This window comes from Varroa jacobsoni, unplaced genomic scaffold (genome assembly GCF_002532875.2).
Source record: "Varroa jacobsoni isolate VJ856 unplaced genomic scaffold, vjacob_1.0 scaffold_74, whole genome shotgun sequence".
In the NCBI taxonomy this organism is placed as follows: Eukaryota; Metazoa; Arthropoda; class Arachnida; order Mesostigmata; family Varroidae; genus Varroa; species Varroa jacobsoni.
The window spans coordinates 258,663-281,174 of NW_019212976.1; the positions used below are offsets into that span (position 1 = coordinate 258,663).

The 22,512-nt window shown below is 42.5% G+C and overlaps 1 protein-coding gene and 1 long non-coding RNA gene across 2 annotated transcripts in view; both read right to left on the minus strand.

Moving 5' to 3' along the window:
* The window catches only part of LOC111262926 (large neutral amino acids transporter small subunit 2), a 26,294-nt gene extending 8,328 nt beyond the window's left edge, over positions 1 to 17,966 (minus strand). Inside the window, exon 1 of the mRNA XM_022837561.2 lies at positions 16,908 to 17,966. Coding sequence (XP_022693296.1) covers positions 16,908 to 17,403 — 496 coding nt within the window. The 5' untranslated portion in view covers positions 17,404 to 17,966. The remainder of the gene's footprint in view (positions 1 to 16,907) is intronic.
* LOC111262974 (uncharacterized) lies at positions 14,106 to 16,897 on the minus strand. Its single transcript, XR_002681961.2, has 2 exons — positions 16,057 to 16,897; positions 14,106 to 14,764 (listed from the first exon to the last, which is right to left on the minus strand). It is a non-coding gene; the product is annotated as an uncharacterized LOC111262974 (long non-coding RNA).
* Positions 17,967 to 22,512: the final 4,546 nt, after the last annotated feature.

Below are 22,512 nucleotides of genomic sequence, written 5' to 3' on the forward strand. Positions count from 1 at the left end.
TGATTGTCCACAGCGTCTGAAACTGAGTGGTAAGGAGACTTTAAAGAAGGAGAAAGAAAGCAGCCGGGCTTCAGGAAAATACCATGAAGATGACGAAGGTCAAGCGCAAAGAAGGCAGCCATCGAGCACCCAGTGAAATAGACGGAATAATAGAAACATGTTGCCAAGCAAGCTTGTAGCTTGAAAGCCAGCTAGGGATGAAATCGACCAATACGGGAAACGGATTCAATGAACTGACAAATTTAAGAGGACCAACAGTGTGGGAAAGAGAAGATCGTATACCAGCACATCTCCAATATTGCCAACACCAATCGTCGCCATAGCGCCCACGAATAAAATGACCTACAGCATATGCCCTTGGCTTTGAACAGCCGCTTACTAATAATAATAACATTACATTAGAATCTGGTACAGGTACCTTAAGCATGACAGCTAATACGTTCTCAATAGGCTTGCCGGTGCGCGAAGCAATTCGAGGAAGTGCTCGTCTCAATGACAATCAAATATGTCGAAAAAAAAAACAATTTAATCAAACAAACGCTTCATGTCTTTAGAGCTAATAAATCGAAAGCATACAAAAAAACCTGTTATCTCTTAATGAATAAATAGGATTTCACTTGTTGGAACTGCATTTGGTATATACGAAAGCGCATTATTATCCATCGTTAAAGATTTTTCAACTATCCGCGGATTTGAACTCGATCTACGACTTGTCGGGCGGCCCTGTCGCGGTTACGTTACCTCTCTGGCTTAAAAGCAGATGATTTGAAGCGGTGGTAAGCAGGACCTAAACTTAACTGTCCACTAAAAGTTCTCCTAAATATTCTTACAGCGCCGTTCTAATTTCGAATTCGAACGGCGTCATCACGCCATCAAACGACTGGCTTCCAGCACGGAATGAAGTGTTCCTACACCTGGATTTAAGCGTTAATTACCACGTATTCGTCTAGCTCAGCAGCCAAACATGTTACCCGATACGCCATCAGGATGCCGTACCCATACCCAATCTATCTAAGAGCCAGCTACCTGTTGCGAAACACCTTTCCCGAGGTGGTTAATAGTTAATTTAATGTCACTGTTCGTTCAGTACGAAGTACCTTTTTAAGTATGGTTTTTAACTTTATATACCATAGCTTAACCGACTAACTTTGCCACGGGCACAGATGAAAGCAAGTTGAGATTAATGAACGCCGGGTTCACAATAAAAATACAGACAGGTACAGGTTACGTGCAGCCAAAAATAGACGTATTCCGTTTTATAATATATATAAAAAAAAATCTCATTAAAGTCCGCATGCGTCTGGCCTACTGCTATTGAAATAAGGTGAGCAAAATTGATACTGCGGATTGTTGTCTAGACATCTTTCTAAATCAAAGTTCTACCACTATTCTATTCTTATTGCGGTGTCGATCTATTTACAAACCCGCACTACCGACCAATTAAAATATATAGCACAATCGAAATGGGTATCAGCAAGAATCAGTTGTACTAACTGACACCATCATGACCTAGCTACTTCACTAGCAGTGAAGTGTTGCGACGCAATATGGAAACAAACTATAGCTCTGGTGGGCACTCACCTCGTGAGGGCACACGAACGAATAACATATCGACAATTAGTTTAGTTGCTAATTACTTGAGTAGCAGCATATTATAATTGTGCTTTCTTGAGTAAGGCAAAATGCTGCGCCTTTGATCGGATAACGATCCAGGGCTTTTTTAGGACGTTCAGATCGTCAATAAACTTGTCATCTTTCATATACTGGATATAATCACGAAGGAACGCAGCTTATTCTCATTCTTATTCTGCACCGTGGATATGAGGCTGCTGAAGCCTTTCAATAGACGCATAGCTCAAGCACTGGTCGCTTATGACCTTTTTCTTCTCGTTAGGGCAGCCTCATTCTTCTTTGTTCATAGACAGAGATAGAACTAGGTAACTTTGTTACTCCTTAGTAACTCTGGCTGGCGGCTCATCGATTTTGTTAGCTAAAACGACACCAAAAGGGCAGATTAGTTCACCACTCGATAAGATAGGACGTGGACCATACCATAAAACCCGCGCATAGCTTCAGCTCAGGCTTGTCCTGTACCCTAGTCCAATCTCGATCAGGGATATCGACAGGTGCTCATAGGACATAGCTTCAAATAGTTTTAATATAATGGAACTATGCGGTTAAAAGATCAAAACTACGATTAAAAATGTTGAAACTCGAAGAGTCGGTAAGATGGAGGCCTACATACTCACGTCATGGATTCAAATACCAATATACACCTGAGTATGTATACTTGCTTCCCAGTTGTACATATGCACATTAGAAAAATTGAGTCGAAAACGATAACTGCTCGTGCTTTTAGCGATATCTCTCTTAGCCTAGTAGATTGTATCGTGGAGAGCAGTTAAATTTCAGATGGTATCCAATAGGGCGAATCTTTCAAAAAATAAAGTGTGCTCTATAGACGGCTAGAGGTTAGTTAGCTAGTAGGGAATTTTGTACTCCTGAACGGATAATGCTGCTTCTACGGAGCAGTTGGCCCAATGTGGTTGCGGGAAGCGTAAATCAATGTCAAAGGCAAACAAGCTGCGCCCACAATCGTCACGCGCACAGAGATCTCATGCAGCACTTCGTATTGTAAGAAGGGAATCAGTAGGCGAACTGATCACCGCGTTTGGACCTGTACGAGATCGACAAAAAGCTCTCCTGCATCTAAGTATTCTAGGGTCAAGCGTCTGCACTCGATGACTGCTAGTCACCCCGTCGCCAATCGCCAAAGCAGCCTCTATTGGCGTCAATCACATCCGCATCCTGCTACGCAAAAGGAATTTTGTTCGGACCACTATAACGGTCCGCATACAACCCGCATCGCACTGACTGAGTGACAAAAGTCATTTTGGTGAGTGGAGTTTTGATCACATCGACGACGTTCACCTATACAACTCTACACAACGTATAGAGACTGCTGGTAACAAACCAAGAACGGATTGATGCTCCCCATTGTGAAACATCCGAACGCAAAGCGAGACCATTCATACGTTGACACGCGTGGCAACAGAAAACGTCTTTTAACTTTTATAAAAGCTAATGATTATTGGAACATCAATTTCCTGAACGATACGGTCAACACCTCTAAAGCTTCACAGATAACTAAAATGCGCCTTATTTATAAAGATGATATAGATTATTCGCAGAAGTTACCTGAAAGTAAACATGTATAACGCTTAGGGTACGACGCTCGAAGAATTCTGTATTTCTACAGTGTAAAGTAATATAAGTAATGACTATTAGTAATAAAAGACAACTGGTTTGTAACTTAGCCCTATATCGAGGTCCTGTTTTATAGAACAAGTTATGGCTGCAGCGCGAATCGCTTTTCTCGTTTCGAAAGGGCTGGCATGTTAACCCAAGCTGTGTCATCTCACTGTGTTTTTGCCCACATCAGCACCACAAAGGAGGCAACTCATTGACAAAATTCAACACAACCGTCTGTAACGAACCGTCTGTAATAACGAGTGCCTTCTTTAAACAATCCCTCCACGATCACACGAGAATTTCCTTTCTAGCCTTAGACTTATTATGCCTCTAAATTATAACCGTCAGCGTTTTTCAATGACTGGCATAAATCTACTACTGTGAGTTTTACAACTATGCTGTTACTAGTACCGCAAATAGCAATACCCGCAGACGGTCGTAGCAATAAAGTCGTTGTGGCCATCGATATATTGGCATCAACCGAATTGACCAAAATAAGGACTATTTGGTTTATTAAGCATGCAGACGAAGCACGAGGAGTGGCTTCGTAGAGTATGACTTTGCAATCTGAACGCGCAAAAGCTATCACTCTAAGTGATATAAGTAAGCAAGCAAACAATAACTTCATTGGACGACCGAAGGAAGCAACTTAATAATTAATAAGAGACTGAAAATCCTTGCTCAAAGAACGCGCGATAAAAAACTTGCAGCCAAAATTGCCGTTAAAAATGAAACGGTCTTCAATACGCGCTAATGACAGATAGGCGTACAAGGGAAAGCGGCTATCGTGTGAGCGTACTGTTTGTGAGCAGAAATTAACGACAGAAGCCTAGAGACCACCGGTGCTCTTCAGACGAACCCTGTTTGGCTGAAGCACCTCAGATGTTGATGACACTCGTTCGTATGTATGTGAAACGTATGTAATGGGTGATATAATAGACGAAATAACGTTCACCCGTCGAAACTTGCCCAGATCCAATGGGCATTGGTCCTGATATTCATTTCGCTGACTGGCAGGCGTTAATACCTCGGCGTTTCAAGATCTATACCGATGTTTGTACCGATGCAATGAACAGTCTACCTTAAAAGCTATTAATGTAAAATCGGCGTATTCAATCGGCTTTCTTATAGTCTCAAAAACTGCCTCAGAGCAAAAAAGTTCTTCTTAAGCGAAGTTCCGGTTTTGTTCAAAACGGTTTGTCGTCGTCAATCGAAGAAATTTCATCTACGAGAGTTTCATTACCCACCAAAAATGTGAATGTACCATTTTCGATGTTACATTTGAAACGGATTACTGATAAAAGGCTACATACAGTTTAGCGGGATTTGTTAGTATGGCTATTATACACATCGGCCTTAGCAAGCATACAAGCTAATCTATACTAAGGTTTACTATTTACAAAAAAAAATCAACAGTAACTATAGGAGGAAAGGAAGGAGGTTACACAAGCCTTATTTTTTTTTTACTTAAGTAAATATAAAATATCATTGGTGGTACGCTAAATATTTTCAATAGGAAAATTTATTTCGAGGCATATAAATTGATTATTTAGAGATAGGGTTGAAAACTCTGATTTTGACTAAGGTTCAATCTCGTTTTATTTCTCAGCTAGCCTGCATGGCTTGTGCTAGCGAACTCAATAAATTGGCAAGTTCCTACTACTGAAATAGCTAAATATTAATAAACCTATTCTTCGATTACTTTTCATAGTCTTAAACGGCCGAAAGAAAATTAGACGGATCTGCCGCTAAGTTTACGCAGGCTTCATCTGGTTTAATCGCGTTTCCGATGAGAGAGACGGGCTACTCGATCGCAAGCTGTTTTCACGTGCTATCTTTCGTATCAAGCGAATGACCTATATTTTTAATACGCGAAACTTTTTGTCATTTTTTTTTCCTAGCAAAGTCGTTTGTTAATCTTGCCTGTATTGTTACGGACATAGCCACCTACGGGTCTTAGTTACGACTATTCGTTCAATCTGCAGCTAGGTCTGCTTGATCGACAGACGAGTCTTTTCCGTTCCCTCTTTCTATCTGGCAATATTAAGCTATTCGGTCCACAGTATGCTACGGCACCAAGTACGTCTTAAATAGGCTCTGGTCGTGTATAACTGGATGGTTGGCTCTCCACCATAACGTAGCGTGTAGGGCTATGGCATGATGGCGTCGATTACGCAGATGTACGCCGCCTATTGGCGTCAGCAAGACGCCAGCGATCCTTGGTCTTATAAAGCATTCTAAAAATCTTTGGTGGACTCTATAGAGTGTACCAGGCGGTTACCGCATCCAATCGGATTACATTCTAGTCTGTTCTTGGACGCGCGAATCCGACACGTCAAAACCTAAAACAATGCAACCTATGGACAAGTGACGAATTCCGACCGTGCCGGCGAAACTGACCCAGAACAGTAGCTCTGGCAAAAAATAACAACAGCGGCTCTAGATAGATGCTGCTATTTTTACGTTCTTAGACAAGTCATGATCCCTGCTAATGACAGAAAGAAAAGAAGACCGTTCTGCCATCTGTTAATGACTTCCTAATTGTTTTGTAATTACGGAGCGGAAATTTGACTCGAGATGACGACAACCAATGCTGTGGATCCGATTGCTGTTATAAAGCACTTCTTTCTTCGGTCAAAATGATAGTAGTGATTCGGCAAAGTCGTCTAAGCCTAAGTTTCCGCCGCGAGGGCAGGTGCGCGTCCGCGAACATTGAGCCATATGAAAGCGTATCGTAAGCGTCCTACCTTGCGCATGTAACATCTTCTCTATAAGACGTGATCAGTGCTGGTGTAAATATCCCATTTAAATTTCCCTCCGCTCGACAAATAGTCAAACCATGAAAGAGTTCTAGTCTATTATTATGAGAGGTGAAGGGCAGATTCGACCACAAGAAAAATATCACAAGAGGTTTCCACTGAATGACACTGGCCTGTTGCTAACTCCGTTAAAAAGGGTTGTCCATAGAGTCGCGGTACAAGAACAGAACGCAATGAACCTTGTTTTTGCTCAGCCACTTTCTGATGCGAATCGCACCAAGACCTATGTACACTAAAGGCATTGATCGCTGACTTCTTATTATAGTAGAGTAATGCCAGCCATTCCCAACAGCAGATATCAATAATAAGCAGTATGCTTCGTTCAGGTTAGCTAGTAAAAAAAAAAGACATGCAAGAAGTTATTAACAGGAAGGATACCCTAGGAAAGTAGAACCAAACGCGATTAAAAAATGCCTTCGGTGCGTGGCCATTATTCCGTTCTATTAACGATGAAAAATGCAAAAGTAACGCATATTTTTGGCTATAGTCTCTCTTTTTCTCCAAAACCTTTGTAGTGGGCAATATACTAGCGGAGAGATTCTGTAAGTGTAAGGATTCCACGTTCTAGACCGATGCAGTTTATGACGAACACATATATGGTACATGTTTCATGTTACCCATCCACGGATTTGTCCAGCATCACAGAGAAACGATTCGGTGTTTGCTGGTTTGGAATGGAACTTGTCATGATGCGTACTAGCTTTCTAGCTTTTTCCAAACAGCTCAAACCAGCTTGCAATGCCCATTGCATCGAGCGTCCTTTGAGAGGTTGCTCCTGCGAAAATACCGGCCTGTAAAATGTCTACAACAAGACGTATGATGTCTAAAACATATAGTAAAGCGTTTCGCACGTTTGTTACTAACGTCATAATGTCATATCAAAATGTCCAATGCAATAAGCGAAAGTGTGCGTGTAGATTCTATGTTGAATGTATTCGCACGAGTACGTACATTTCCGTAATATGCACGTGTGCATGTAAAGGATGCGTAACGACCGTTCAAACATAAGGGAAGCTTGGTTACCCTTTAGAAGAAACCTATTGCGTCAGTAGGACATATGGTTGGCAGTATGCGAGGATTTTCGCATGCCGATGAAAATAGCCATGTGACCAGCCTGGTACATTTAACTGGTAACCTAGTTCAAAAACTCACAGTTCTCACTCTAACACTGAAAAAAAACTGACGAAGAACAAGATCTACTAGGTTTTCATAAAACGAAACGCGCTTCAGCGTCTTCAGACCCATAAGTTTTTATCGTTTCTTGCCGCGAAGAGTGAAATGGCTCCCATTCTGTACGTCCTTCATGTGGTGCTCTCGAGGCTGTAAATGATCACCTGAGAGTCAGCCTATCTAGGAACAAAGCTGTACTATCAACGAACCCCTCTAGTACCGCAAGCCTAATATCCGCTCTATGTATGGTTATAATATCACAGAAGCGCAAGTTCAGTCGAGGATCCTTAATAACTCCTGTGCTCTTATATATCAATTAAATTCACGCTTTTTGCAACTCGCATTTATGACCCTGACGAATGCTAACTTCCTATGCAGTGCTGGAGACAATTTCTAATACATAAAAGGCATGGCAGTTAAAGTTTAAAGCACTGCTGTGCTTAGATATGTGCGTGTCTATACATATATATATATATATATATCTGGACAGACGCGTTGTTTGTATCTGTATGGGTTGCGATTTTCTATTGACCGAACTCCAAAGAGTGTCTCACAGCATCGGACCACAGACGGGTGTGTTAGCGAAAGTGCTTGATACGTATAGCTCTCTTCGATAATGACATAAATATATAAAAAAGGGACGACGTAGATAATATTCGCTTCGGTCGTAAACACGGACAGGCTGGTTCATATGCCTTCGTTACTATTTCACTTCGGTGTAGTCGATGGTAACTAGAAAAAGTATCAGTCGGGGTGGGTCGGAATTTTCCGAGCTCGACAGCTGATTTAGACTTTAGCTGTGTTGTATGAGTTTATGCGAGGTCCGGACGTTATTGCGGAGCTATCTCACCGGCACTCATTTGCCGTACATGCTTTTGGAGGTTCGTCAACAACGAGGCGCTCATTGCAATGAACTTGTGATTCTGACGCAGCACTCAGAAATTATCCCAATACCATTATAGTCAATTCCATAGTTCCACAGTCGTCTGTAGAACTACCAACAAGAAAGGTGAGAAACAAATTTGCATTAGTATCTGTCAACGTACTGTAGAATTGTACTGCTACAATTTTGATTGTCTCCTATTTTGATGTTCGTTTCTTATGCTGGCGTTCTTCTGACACTTTGATAGCGGCTGCTTAATTGATGCTAATATAACGATAACAGAAAACGTAGCCGGTACAGCGGAACGGTCCGCTTTCGGACCACTTGAATAGGCGAGGACCAACTGCGACTTCGGTCAGCGCTCAAAGCTCTATTAAATCAAATGCCACCGCTGCCAGAGTAATTGCGAACGACCTCGCTTTTTGTCGGCCTCTATGATCGTCTCTTTTGCCTATATGGACGCTGGCAGGCTAGGGCTAGCAGCTCGGTGTATCTGTGTGTGCCTTTTATTACAACAGTCAAGCGGCGCTAGGTAGTTGACCCGCTTCATAGATGGCTGTCAGCAGGCCTACGTTATGCAAACGAAGCATGGCGGTTGATCTTGCGTCTGGGAATGATAATTGCTGATATGTTACCGGATCCATTGCTGTTTATCAGACAAATGGACGGTGATGCCAGTTGACTAGGACACGGGTTACCTGGTTACAAAATTGCGGTATTTTACCGTCCTTCGGAAACGGGGACACTTTTTTCTACCTATTTTTACCTAATAATAATCACTTAACAAAATGGTTATTTCCTCGAGCAGTAGATAGAAAATACAGTTGGAAATTAGCTACACTGATATGTAATAAATGACTGATTGCAAGCTAGGAATGGCTTCTGGTGCATTCTTGGCTTGTAGAAGTCTGAACAACTATATCCTACGTATCAGATCGCGTCTCTTGAACGACGTTTTTAGAGAACAACAACAACGTTTTGCAATAATATCGCTTGCACTTTTTAGGCGTTACGTTTTTCTGCGTCCCTTCAGCCAACTGTGCTTTTTGGTATTATGGGATCGCTGAACAGGAAGTGGTAGAGAACATCCGGTTTTGTCGTCAGCGGTAGCCGTCATCGCATCTGTGCTCTATTTGGTTGAAAAAATCTCGTCGGAACGAATCATCTAAGCTTTGCTATATTCATCTTCACGGGGAGTGCTTTAGCTTCGGCGTACTGAGGTTAAGAGAAGAACGAATGACACTGTAAACTCCCAAACGAAGACCACTAGCCGCTGAAGGATAGAGAACAGCTCGCAAGACATTTCCGTGTGTCATAGCTTCAAAGTATAGTAGTGGAACAACTACATTTTCCTCGACAGTTTCAGATTTTGTTGACAATCTGTTTAGTAAACTAAACATTTTCGGTACATACATACATACATACTAGTACCTATAAACTCGCGGTTACAATTTATGTAGGCGAATATTGTGTATATGTGTCATGATATGTTGCCTATTGATGCCCCGCTGTTCGAGATCTGTCTTCTGCAGTGTAAAAACAGAGTTACAATCGAACATTTAGAGGTCATCTTCTGTCAAAATTCGTAAATGATCACCCGACTCACATTGAATCTTATTTTTCGAGTGATGAACGACTTAGGCGTGTCCAGAACGGGAAAGAAGCTATTACGATGGAGTAATGTTGGTTCCAGCTGACAGGGGCCGATCATGGGAGTCAGTCAACTGTTCGGTGGCTATGTCGAATGTTAAGCATAAGAACTGGACTGCTTCTCTCTGATTCTCGTGCTCTCTCGTTTTGTCAGCCAGCCTTGGGTGACTGTAGCAACAGTGATGGAAATCAGTATTTTTATTCGCGTTCAGAGAATATTTCCTTCACTCACCTACTGTTAATTCAAAATCTGAAGCTTGCCGAGAAGTGTCTTTTTTCAGTTGTTTTTCTAGTAAAGGCGGTGGCCTTTCAGGGACACTGGGAATGAGGTTCGAGCTCTGGTAAGCGGATAAGCAGCCGACAGCGTACCATCAAAGACCATACGGTTCACTTTAGCGATGTCTCGTAACTCAAAGCTGGAAGCCGAAAAAGCAGAAGTAGTAATCGACGGGCCAACAAGAAACAAAACAGTCTTTCTCGACCTGTCGATAAGACGAGATCCGAATTAGCGTTTGTAACTTCGCTGCTCCGTTAATACTTGCTCACATCTCATTCAGTGTCCCCAGTGCCTTCGGTATCTATAAAATTATCTCGCTAGCTAGACGAGGCGTTACGTTTGAAAAAGAACAAAAATTTGCTCGTGTTTTTCTGGCCAAACGAATAGCGTTGAAAGAGAGCGATGTCGTATCTGTCACGCATCATAAGCGATTCAAATATACATAGAAGTTAACGCCTTAGATACATCAAGCTGCCAAACTCTGTATCGCACAAGTTCCGTTAAGTGCTAAAACGGCTAGCACGTGTTGTAAACCTGTTAGTTGAGGAAACCAACTATTTCTATTTTCTCTCCATTCAGGTCGTGTTGATCATAGCGACATTGGCATCTAAAACAACTGCTAAGTAATTCAGCTTTGATGAAGAAATAGCGTCATTGCCACATCCGATAATAGAGAGAATGTTATCTAACATTAACAAACAATCGAGACTCAAAAACGAGTCTACTGGGTCGACCGGCGACCAGCGGCGGCAGGAACACGTCTACATATCACGTAAGGGACTCTGCTGAGATCGGAGCGGTCGACCTTCCCTATTCGCTTCCGCATTCGCCTGTTTAGTGGCTACCTTTCGGCTGTACTTCTGTTCGAATGTGTATCGTACCGGTAACAGGATGGACACGACATGGCGAAGCCAGCACCCGGCAAGATTCACCAGCCTCGACTGTCAAATACTGCCAATAACAACGCTAACCAATAATAGCTAGGAAAAGCCTCGCCAACGTGTACGAACTAATGAACATCGCCTCGTACGTAGTGCCCTCTCAGGGGAAATAGGAAGAGCTGACTGGAGATACTTTTACACGATTAGGTAGAAATAACTAATTGTTCGCTAGTCATCAACCGCATAATGACATGGAACGGCACAAGTGAAACGGGAAATGAAAATCGTACATATGGTGAGGCGTGATGAACAAAGGCGTGATGCCTTCCTGGGGGCTCGCAGCGAGTCTGCAAGTACAAACTAGACACTCTGACGTTTGTTGACAAATGTATTATTGTTGCGATATATAATCGTCATCAGCGAATGTGCTGCCCCACTTTCCCTTCCCTGTCGCCATGTTTGTGGGGGCGCTCGTGTAGAAGACCATGGATTTTGAAACAGCGGTGGAGGTGTGATGATAACCTTGACATTGAATACACTGTAAAAATATATTACTTCAACGCTACATTAATGGTAGAAATACAGGACTTTGTCCGCTTTATTATATATTGTTTTTCGTCCGGCTCGAAATGATGTTGAACCGTATCGTAGTAGATGGCAGAAGGGACACTGTAGCCAGCGCTGTATGAACAAAGAAAGCATATTTCTCTGGCCATCAAGCGGTCCTTACGCCGTAAACTCGTTAGCGCTGCTATGTATGAACTGTATGTGAGCTGCTTGCTAACCGAATGTGCAAATCTGCCATAGAGTATATTTTACGTAACATCTAAAATGGACCAAATGACTGCAAGTTCTATGACGGGTAAACGGCACACATGCCCTAGAAGAAGCTTACTTTTTTCGATTGCAACAGACTTGATTGAGAAACCTGACAGATTGAGGAACTGTAATACATTTTTTATGAACTTTTGTCACAGTAGTTATTTCGTTCATTTAAACTATGTTTGATTACAAAAGTTGCCAAATGGCAACAGCTCGCTCAATTATTGGACATAGAACTCGAACTAAGAATTTTCGCTTTGTTGATTAGTTAGAGAAAAAAATATGTAAAAATCATTATTATATAGTTAGCTTCTGCGCTGACGTAACCGCATGCGTACTTGATGACTATTCTCTATGATCAAACGTTGCTACTTAATTATAATACCGAACCAATTCACTCTACCGCTGTTACGAAAGTCACTTCGTGGTATTCATTTTCAATTGCAAAATTCTATTTCATACGACGCTTCGACTCCGAAAACGGATTCAGTACAAAAGCAAGCATACAAAGGATCCGAAAACAAGTCCTGCGGCAGAGCGGAGCAGCGAACACACAATGATAAATGCTATCGTTGATTATATATTTCGCACAGCAGCTTAATTATCCGGCAATTGATCTACGTTACTTAAGCGTTCGAGTATGGGGAAAAAGGTCTAAGGAAACTTTTCATAAGGTTTGCGGATGCAACTATAGCCAGCAAACACCTAGATCGGAACTAAAAAATCCTGATCTAAACGTTTTTCTAATGTTTTGGTCTTTGAATTGTAGATAAATTCACAAAGTACATGATTTTCTTGACATTTGTGTATGAGGCACTACAAGTTACTTGTCACAATAACAATGACAGTGAGATGTTACGTCTCCTGCTCTAGGTATAATTGATCTAGTACGTGTTGGAAAGAAAGCTTGCAAGAATGGTATAAGCCAATATAAACAGTTTCAAATCGTGCAGGTTGAAACCGAGTTAAGTATGAATAACTTCATCAATGAGTAGTACAAGTACTAAAATATAGTATAATGTTATAATTATTATTAACACCGAATGAGTGCCGGAGTTTCTCAAGGAAAAGGTGTCTCGGTCGCACAGAATATCCCTCCTCCCCAAAATCGTTCAAATCCATATACATGGACAACAACATACTTTTTCTTATCAAACGAATGCTTAGATAAATCAAAGCATGTGCCTTTGTAAGTAAAGCTTTACTCAATACATGTTTTCAGGCTCGTAATGTGGACTAACCAAAACACGCACCTTTTTTTGCCTTGGTGTCCAGTGTCTGATCGCTCCGTATATTGATATAACACAAAAAGGGTGTGCTAATATTTACTTGACAACGCCAAAACAGTTAGTTGAGGTGACCTCGAGTTAGGCCGACTGTCCCTTACTAGAGCCTACGTCACACAGCACGGTCACAGGCGCACCACCTCGATCTTCTATGATGAACACTTCTGATGACAATCTGATAAAGAAAAGGGTCACCGACTCTGGCTTCCTCCTTCTTTTTGTGGCCTGCCTGGGAAGGCCAGTCGTCGCAGTCTATACCATAGACGCTAGCCCTAGCGAACTACGCCAGAACTTACTCACGCGATATGAGTAAACCTATGAAAACCCCACCATTGCATACATCATTTCGGAGCCATAGCTCGCAAAGAAAGCTTATTTATCTGACTGGCAGTCAAATAAAATTAAACTTACGCGGTTAAAATCATATTCGCTTGATATCTTCGAAAAAGTCAAGCAAAAGCGACTGGCGCAAGCGTGCTAACGTCACCAATCTATTGGCTAAGCAACCGGAACGCTGGCATTAAATTGTGAGAAATATATAATATTTCAGAATATTCGGGCTCTATTTCTCTCTTGTTTCCTCAACGTTACCTGAGCTAATACAACAATTTAATCTAAAAAAAATTAAAGTATGAAAAGAATTGCTTCTTTGGAAAAATATCTCGTATAGCATCGTTATGTTTCTTATCACTGTAATGATATCTAGATCTCACTCTAGAGCGAATGGCTCGGCCGCCCTATTTATCTCAAAGCAAGTGATTTACAAATAATGCATTAAGCGCTATAGTATTTGCGAGACTGAAGCTTTGTTTTGTAGACGGAATGATTCTTAGCGTATTTTTATGCGTTGTGCTTGTTCGATAACGAACGCATGTGGAAGTCATGGCTACGAAGGTATTGTAGATTCAGGCGATCACCAATCAGCCGACCAAATCAATCGATCACATGGAACGTACTTAAGATAGCGATAGTTGTTGAAGGGACAACCGAGAAGTACTATGGATTCTGTTGGAAATAAGGGACTTATGATTGCTCTGCAAGTGTTTTGATAAAAGAAGCGCAAAAGGCATTTCTTACCTCATATCGGCAGCGAGATAGAAATATATTTTCTATAAATAGCCTCTTTGCAACAATATTATGCTGAAGTATTAGCTGATCATAGAGCTATAATTTGACTGATCACAAAAGGCCTTTCAAACGGTATACAAGTCTAGTAAGACAAACACTCAGATATTAATTGTAGTAACGTCGAACTGATCTCGGATATTAAGAATATTCATACATTTACTCTCTTAGATAATGAATGGAAAATGAACAAAGCTACATATGACGAATTATCTTCACAATTATTCTACAGTGTACATTCATTTTTGTGAGTTTCGACGGTCGAATTCTGGCATACTATGTGTTATATATATATATGCGTATTTGTATGAACATAAGGTATGCCGCTCTTCCCATTTTTGGACCTGTCACATGTCGACACATGTCTGCTTCACGTTCAGAAATCCGTTTTGCTCGAATAGAGCGTGTAGCCCGTCTAAGCAAGCATCGGCATAAATGCGCGCACGCGTATCTACACTCGACAACTTGTGGCCCGACGAAGTGGTCATGCCTTCGTTTTGGCGATGCCCTCTCTCAAAACGCGGCCACCTCGATGCTCGATTAACGCATGCGCAATAATCCAGGCGTGCCTTGGATGTTTACGACGAGCTGAGGCGACTCTTCACAGTAGTGGGGGGTGAGAGTATCGAGGAGAAGGGCAAACGTCACATGCAATTGCATACAAAAAAAAGACACAAAAACAACGGATGACTATGGTTCTAATACTGTGCGTTTATGCATGCGTAGTTGTTGTGCAAACAGATGGTTGTTCGAACAGAGTCTGCAGACCGGTCCCTGGCTGAGGACTATTCGAGGATCCGCACTCCAAACGTTCGTTACTAGACAACGCGAGAGTGTCACTACGGGATTCCCTATAGAATTAATGGCTATGGCGCCGAGTGCGCGACACAGACATGTTGACATGAACGTCACGGAATACGGCAGCATATGGTAGCCATTAGTATGACTACTGCCATCCTTGGATTCATGGATATAAATTTCTCGAATCTTGTTCTGCTCATAAGGTCGAGTTATTTAGGTAAATTCAATGAATGTAAAGAAACTAGACGCTTTCAACTGCAGCTAAAATCCATCGAGGAAAAAGCCATTTTGCGTGACTGATAATAGACTATAGGAAAGCTAACGATATAGTTATCACAATGTGCAACTGTAGAACTGATTCGATACGGGTAAAATTTTAAGGAGGCCACACAATCGTTATCCCCCCCCCCCCCCCCCCGGTCGTACCCCCTTCTTTTCCGTAATACGCGCAAACAGGCCAAATACCTACAGTGACGTGCTACAAAAACCAATTTTGAATCTGTATTGAAGTATCCTTCAGCAATCATTTAGCACTATGCCCACACTAGATGGCACAATCACTGAGAATGAAAGTGTTCAAGTGTTACTATCATTCTTCATTTCATTCCAATAAAGCACATTTTTTGTTCTTTTTTTTTGTTTAGCAAATTCATATGTGGAGCTATCTTTTGCACGACATATTAGTACTATGAGTGAATTTTTTAATGATAAATTCATGTCTATCTATTGAGATTTGACAACCGGCATAAGTGGTGAGACTAATGCGCATTTTCAAAGCATCGGTAAGTAATTACTGTATGTATCTAGCGGGATCCGTCTGCTCACTTCGTTGTTTTTGTGTTTTTGCTTCTGTCTAGTCCCTTGCGGAATGCCATTCTGGTTGTTTGTTCTCTTGTTAAACTAGTAAATGATTTATCCTGTCGCGCCGTCACACAGTAAAGAAGCCTCTACTATGAGCATTTTCGTTGTAGTTAACGGTGGATGAAAGGGAGAGGACATCTGCGTGTTACCAGAAGTGACAAAAGAGCCGAAACCACTTAACTACTTATTACACCTAAGTCACGCTTTGTAAAAGTATCGTCACAAATACCTTCATCTGTTGAGCCAATCTCATCGCCGATATCACTACGACGTTCATCGTCACATTCGACAAAACGACGTCAATGAGCACAGTTGCTATGCAGGCCGTTGGCAATCGATGTTTGACTTCTTCACTAACAATTGGCCGGCTGCGATTACACAGAAAAAACCTCTAGCCTCACAAAGGCTGTGCACTTCTCTGTGTTGATGCCGACACGTATTGAGGGGCCGAATATCTACGTATTTCGGAGAGAGATATAAGATAAAAGCATAAGCCGGGCATGATATAGTTTGAGCGCGCTCAAAGGAAACAGTTGTTATCGACAGGCTACTGTTGTTGTTACTGTTGAACATCTCCGACGAATGGAAGCAACGGTGGAGAAATCAACAGCAATGACCACGTGCAGCCGCTGGTCCTACCTGAAATAGCAGCTACCGGTGGCAGTCACTTGAGAGCAACTCCCGCGAAGAGCAACTGTATTTGATTCCCTATAACAATCGAGGTGGGAATGCCACAAACCAATCGCCCGTAGTGACTAGTGATTTACATAATCTATTATGTCAGCCAATATAGCTTGTGGCATTAGCGGCGGTATCGGATGAACATTTCGATCTTTAGTAGCTTACTATTATTATAGGATTAGAGAGACGTTAACGGTAGTAGAAAGAACGAAGATAGGTCGCCAGTGAATGAATGATTATTGTGGCGATGATGATGAAGGAGGGTGAACTTGCTTTGTACCAATGGGCCATGATGCCGTTTGCTGTCTACTAGAGCTGATTTAATGACAAGTGTGGCACACCACTCACATGAGGCAGGTGTCTACGTAGATAAGGGACTCATAGAATAAAGCTACTTACGAATACAGACGACTGCCAGGGCTCTGACGGCATTGTCGGGTGGCTCGCAATTCGGAAAGATCGGTCGTAAGACATAGAACGAGAATGTGAGCGCCACGATCGCTTGTGAGCACGGTCGCACGATAATGCATTCGACCCAAAGGCGAAGGAACGCCACTAAGGGGCCGAAAGCCTCCATGATGTACGCATAGTCGGCACCAGTTTTTGTGATCATACAGCCTAGTTCAGCGTAGCAATACGCCCCGATCATAGAGAACAGGCCACAGGTCACCCATACCACGATAGAGGCCATCACCGAGCCGGTGTTTTCCAACACGCCTCTGGGACTGACGAAGATCCCGGAACCGATGATCGAACCGACAATCACAGTGATACCGTTGACCAACGTCATTTTCGGCTTCAAACAAATCACGTCGTCGTCCTGATTAGCGTCTTCTTTACCAGTGCCTTCTTTGGCCGGCACTGAGCTGTAATCCCCTTTGTCTTTCTTCGACATCTTGACTATGTCTAACGCGTGTTCCACGCAGAGACCACTAGTGCAAACACGCTATGTCACTTCGAGCTTGCCGCGCTGCTCCTTGAAACTTAAACGTCTAACACGTTGCGCAGTTTGCTCTATCCTAGTTCACCTAATTCGTTAGCAGCAGTAGCTGCAGGATTCCGCGCGAAAAGGACGACTAAAATTGCGGGTGCCGGTGTCGGTAAGTTACGATTACAATTTTCGCAGTTAGGTCCGGTATGATTACCAGTAGGCTATGCCGACAAAGTTGCTTTCCGTTCCGCCGTTCCGATGGATTGAAGCAGTCCCTGCCACAGCTACAGCTAAAAATTAGAGCTACAAGTGCTGTTCTATGACCGTCGCCGTTGCTGTTAGTTGTTTCTTCGGTCGTGGCCTGTTTGGTTGGCTACTACGCGGGGTTTCTCGAGTGCACGTTGTACCGTGCGCGAGAGAGCGGCTAGTCTTACCTGCTCCCACTACCAACACACCTAACAGTGCTGCCGGTGCGGCCGTCACCGTCGCTAGGCAGCCTGCTATTGCAGACGGTTAATGGTCGGTGAATTGCTGATTGGGCGCCGGGAAGCTGTTTCCGGCGCCCTCTCTTTATGGGCGGCGGCGGCGGCGGCGGCGGCGGCGGCGGCTGCTGCTGCTGCTGCTGCATGACAAAGGGGAGAGCGTCTGCCCAGGAGAGGGAATGCTTGTAGAAGGGGAGGGCCTCTTTCAGCACCGCCGGCCAGACGCCAGTGCGAAACACACACGGGCGAGGAACCGGCCAACCGCTTAGTGAAACCTAACACAGGAACTTAGGCAGAATGCGAGAGGGAAGGGATGGAGAAGGGGAAGTTAGGCTAGTAAGTAACAGAAAGGGGGGGAAAAGGGATTTCGCTTTCCCTTACCGCTGGGCACGGATTAAATAAAATAAATGTTACTTCGCACCATTTTCATGAAGTTTACACGCTGGGATACAGGAATAAATACAACACTGAGATTTAATCAACTCCTGTGCGAGCAATTCCGCGTGCGTGCAAGCTGTACAACAAGTAAATAATAGTACGACAAATCGAAGCGAAAAAAAACATCAAGACGTCAGAACATTTTTTAGCATGGTAAACAAAAACGATTATAAAACAAAATACCGAAGTGCAGTATCCTCCATAACTATTCCATAAAATACAGTTTCCGCCTAGGCAGACTTGTTCCCAAGACACTATATCGTATAATGGCTACCTAAATGAGTAGTATGGGGGAGAGAATATACGTATAGCAGGTAGGCCTTAGCAACAGGGAGAACACTTTCTATCATGAAGTGCGTTGACAGCGAAGTAGCGATCGTCAGAGACGAAAGTATGTATCACGACACCACCTGAAGGATCTATAATTGGAGTAATACCGGACGTCAAATTCAAAATATGTATTTTGGTAGTACAAAATCTTCATTGCCATGACGACGCCTTTGAACAGCTTTCGATGGATCTTCCATTAATCCCATTACACAATGGTCCGATAGAGTGTGCGACCAAGGCTGGACAACGTCAGATTGTGCAAATAGGCCGAAACGGCTCTTACAATCCGAGAGGTTATATGCGTTATGTGCACATACAGACGTAGGTAGACAGAAAGTGGGTCATGAAACATGTTGTAACATTGTCATGCCATTACCTACAGAAAAATCACATGACAAATTCAGTCTATATGATGGTGATGATGATGATGTTGCGAGAACAGCTTGCGGTCTGCTACATGGAAAAGCTTGGCTAGTATTACCACAAGGGCTGTTGACGACATTAGCAGCAATAATTGTTCCGCTATTTTTTTTAGAACGTTTTTGATAAATAATGGTCTTTTCAGTGATATAGTTACTTTCCGTGCGGGGAAACAACAAAGCTGACTCGCAAACAGAAGCGACTGCAAAGAAAGCAGAGGATAGGTGAGCAACCACCTGTTGCACCCAACGCTGTTGTTTATTGCAAAAGAAAACCTTGCTGCTACAGCTGCGGATGACCATTATGAAAAAGGGAGCTCTTCGAATGCTGTTGAGGGGATTTAACCCAGCGCAAATTAAATAGTGCCTCCTATTTTTGTACTGCTGCCAGTGTGTAAAATACAGTAATGAACTCAATGCACTAGAACCTAATCAAAGGTATATCTCAGCGCCAAGGTTAGGTATCATCTGAGTGCCTTCATAAACGGCTCCTGAGATTAGGAATCAGGAGGACAGGGTCAAAGGGATCAACATTTCTCAACGGTGCCGCTGAAAAAAGGCTGACTTTGTTTGGAAATAACTTTATGTGGTGCTCCAAAATAGGGGCTAACAATCTATTAGTTGTCGAGAAATGATCAATTAAATATATCTATATCCCTAACCCAACTAGCCCTACCAGAAGGGCTGTATGGGTCACTAGTGATCCTAGACCAAGAAATAAATGAACACTTAAAACGCTCAGATTTTTAGTTTATATTGTCTTGTTATTGCAGTGAAGAGGAGATAAATCTTCATACATAAATGAGTACCACGTTTACGTGAATACCGTAAATTTATTTCGCCGGAGCGTTAGAACGAGCGAGTTTATATCGTGCATGTGATCTCTTTTTATGAGAACAACGAATCTTTTATAGATTTTATTATTCGCTAATTGCAATAGGGCAGTAATCGACAACGGAGTTTTCGTGAATAATCTCTATTTTGTTGTAATGGCTCCGTGGTGGTCCGCCATTCCGAGCTGGTTATCAGGCTGTAGTACTAAAGGAAGAAAGTCGTCTTCTAAAAGTATGTTTTCGTTTGCTGCAATAACAGCTACGCCCGAAAACCCTCGTTTTGTTTTGTTTGCCATCGAAGTTGATGGTTTGTATACACTTTTTGCCAACACGTCACACACAGTAATTTTTTTTACCGTAAGTAGCAAAAGAGTTTTCTTCCACGAGGCTTAAATTTGTACAGCCCAAAGAATGGTACGTCAGAGTATTGTAGTTTATTTGAGAAGCGTAGAGGAAGTGTTCTAAAAAACCAATTTGGTCACATAGAAACCTACGTAAACCTCATGGCCATTCATGATTAACAAACATGGCTTTTTCAGGGAACAGAAAATGATCGTGACGAAATGTTTGACATATTGCTCAAGTCCGTTCTTTCGTAATCCATCCAAACGGACATGCAAAACATTGGCTTCAAAAAGGCGCACCCATTAACACACTCTGCTTAAAGTACACTTTCGAGAACACGACGGACCTTTGCCTTCAGTTGTGGAAGTGACGGCGAATTTGTACCGTGGTCTTTTACGGGAGCAACTACAACAGTTTCGTTTGAGGCCGAATAGCTTTTAAGAAGTCACTAGCCATAAAGAAGGATGACTTGTTTCAATTAAGGATATTCGATATTTTATCGATAATTAAGGAATATCGAAAAGATATTAGAAATAAACTTGACCACTTTCGCATTAAGGCTCGTTGTAAATTCAAAGGATACAATTTTGGATTGAGGAAAGTTGATCGTGCTGCGATAAAAAGCACTCGCCTAATTTTTCCCGTACTACGAGGACAATGCGAACTGCTCGGAACGTTTATATTGATTTTGCCTTCAGCCTGGCACAGTCTCGTATGATCTCTGTGCATTGGGCAAGACACATGCAAGCTTCGATGAACTTGCATGTGTCTTGCATATACCTGCAGCTACAGCTCCCTGCAGAAGCTTGAATTGCTCTTGTGACGCGATCTTGTTCATTCCAAATTCACTAGATGCCGGTGTAGTGGGAAGGCTTTTATCTGCAATGGCTGCAATTACTTTTTTTACCACCTCCGTATTTTTTGTATGAACATACCACTTTCAGTCTACTACAGGCTTTTCTTCAAAACAAGGCAAAATGTGTGATCTCAGTCAGCAACGAGTACCCGAGTATTTTGTTTGAAGTGATTGATCTACTACATAGCACCTAGCTCTGATCTGCAGGATACAGAATTTCGTCTAAGAGCAAAAAGCATTTCAAAAAAGTAACCCCAGAAGCGTTGGATACGAGCACAAGGCAACAGAGAAAGTGTTGCCACGAAAATAACGACCCAAAAAAAAGAATTAGAAACCTTCCCGTTCCAATAACTCATTTGCTTCTTCAAAGTCCAGTAATTCAACATTCGCTAAATATCTGACTCGACTGACTTAAATGAAAATAAGTACATTTATTACTAGAAATTTCTGGACTGGAGTGGCTATATGAGACACAAAAAAGGTTGTCTTCCCAGAAATAGCTATGATTAAGGGCAAAAAACGGATGTTAACTGTTAGGTAGATCAAAGGTTATGCTTTACCTAGCATAAATTTTTGTACGTAAGTTTTTGTAGCGTAAGTTTTGTGCACAGTAACAATGCACGCATTGTTTCTGAAAACCAACTCGATGCCATATACAGTTTCAAGAAGATTTCTTCTTCAGCTTTGACCTTCACCCGGTGTATTGTCAGTTCCCAGGCTGTTCAGCGGACACCGGCAATGTACTACCTGCAGGCAAACAATTTTACACGAACTAACAACTGCTTCTTGTTCGCACTAACATGAAGTTATCGTTATTAACCATGCCGCATTCACGCATTATTTGCGTGTTCTCCATGCGACTACGCCGTCTACCATGCGGTATGTGATTGGCTTTGTGTCAGCAGTTGACAGTCGTCGTTACAGCCCTTCAACGGGCCTGGCGTCCCGCACCTCCTTCCATCACCGTAGTACGTAACGAGTGCCTTCCTTTCGTAGAATTATTACGGTCCACATCTACTGCTTTCGTACCGTACATATCGGTTTGTTTCCCGTGCAGCGTACATCTGGTTTCCCTATCGGTCAAGCTCCCTATCGACACTACTCTATCACGGCCTAGTTTCCTTCCGCGGCTTGCGTCGGCGACCATGCAAATCACGAGTTCACGCCGTTAGCGGTGCTAACGGTTGCTTTGTGGGATCTTATTCCCAACTGGCCAGCCTCTTGAGGCAATCTAACCAGTAGTTCCTGCGTTTCCAGTCTTACTTTCTGTCCATTATAAAGGAACAGAAATTGCCTAGAAGGGCCTATAGATCTTATGATTCGGTCGCTGGCACTAATTTATGCAGGATTAGGTCGTTGATCGAAGACAA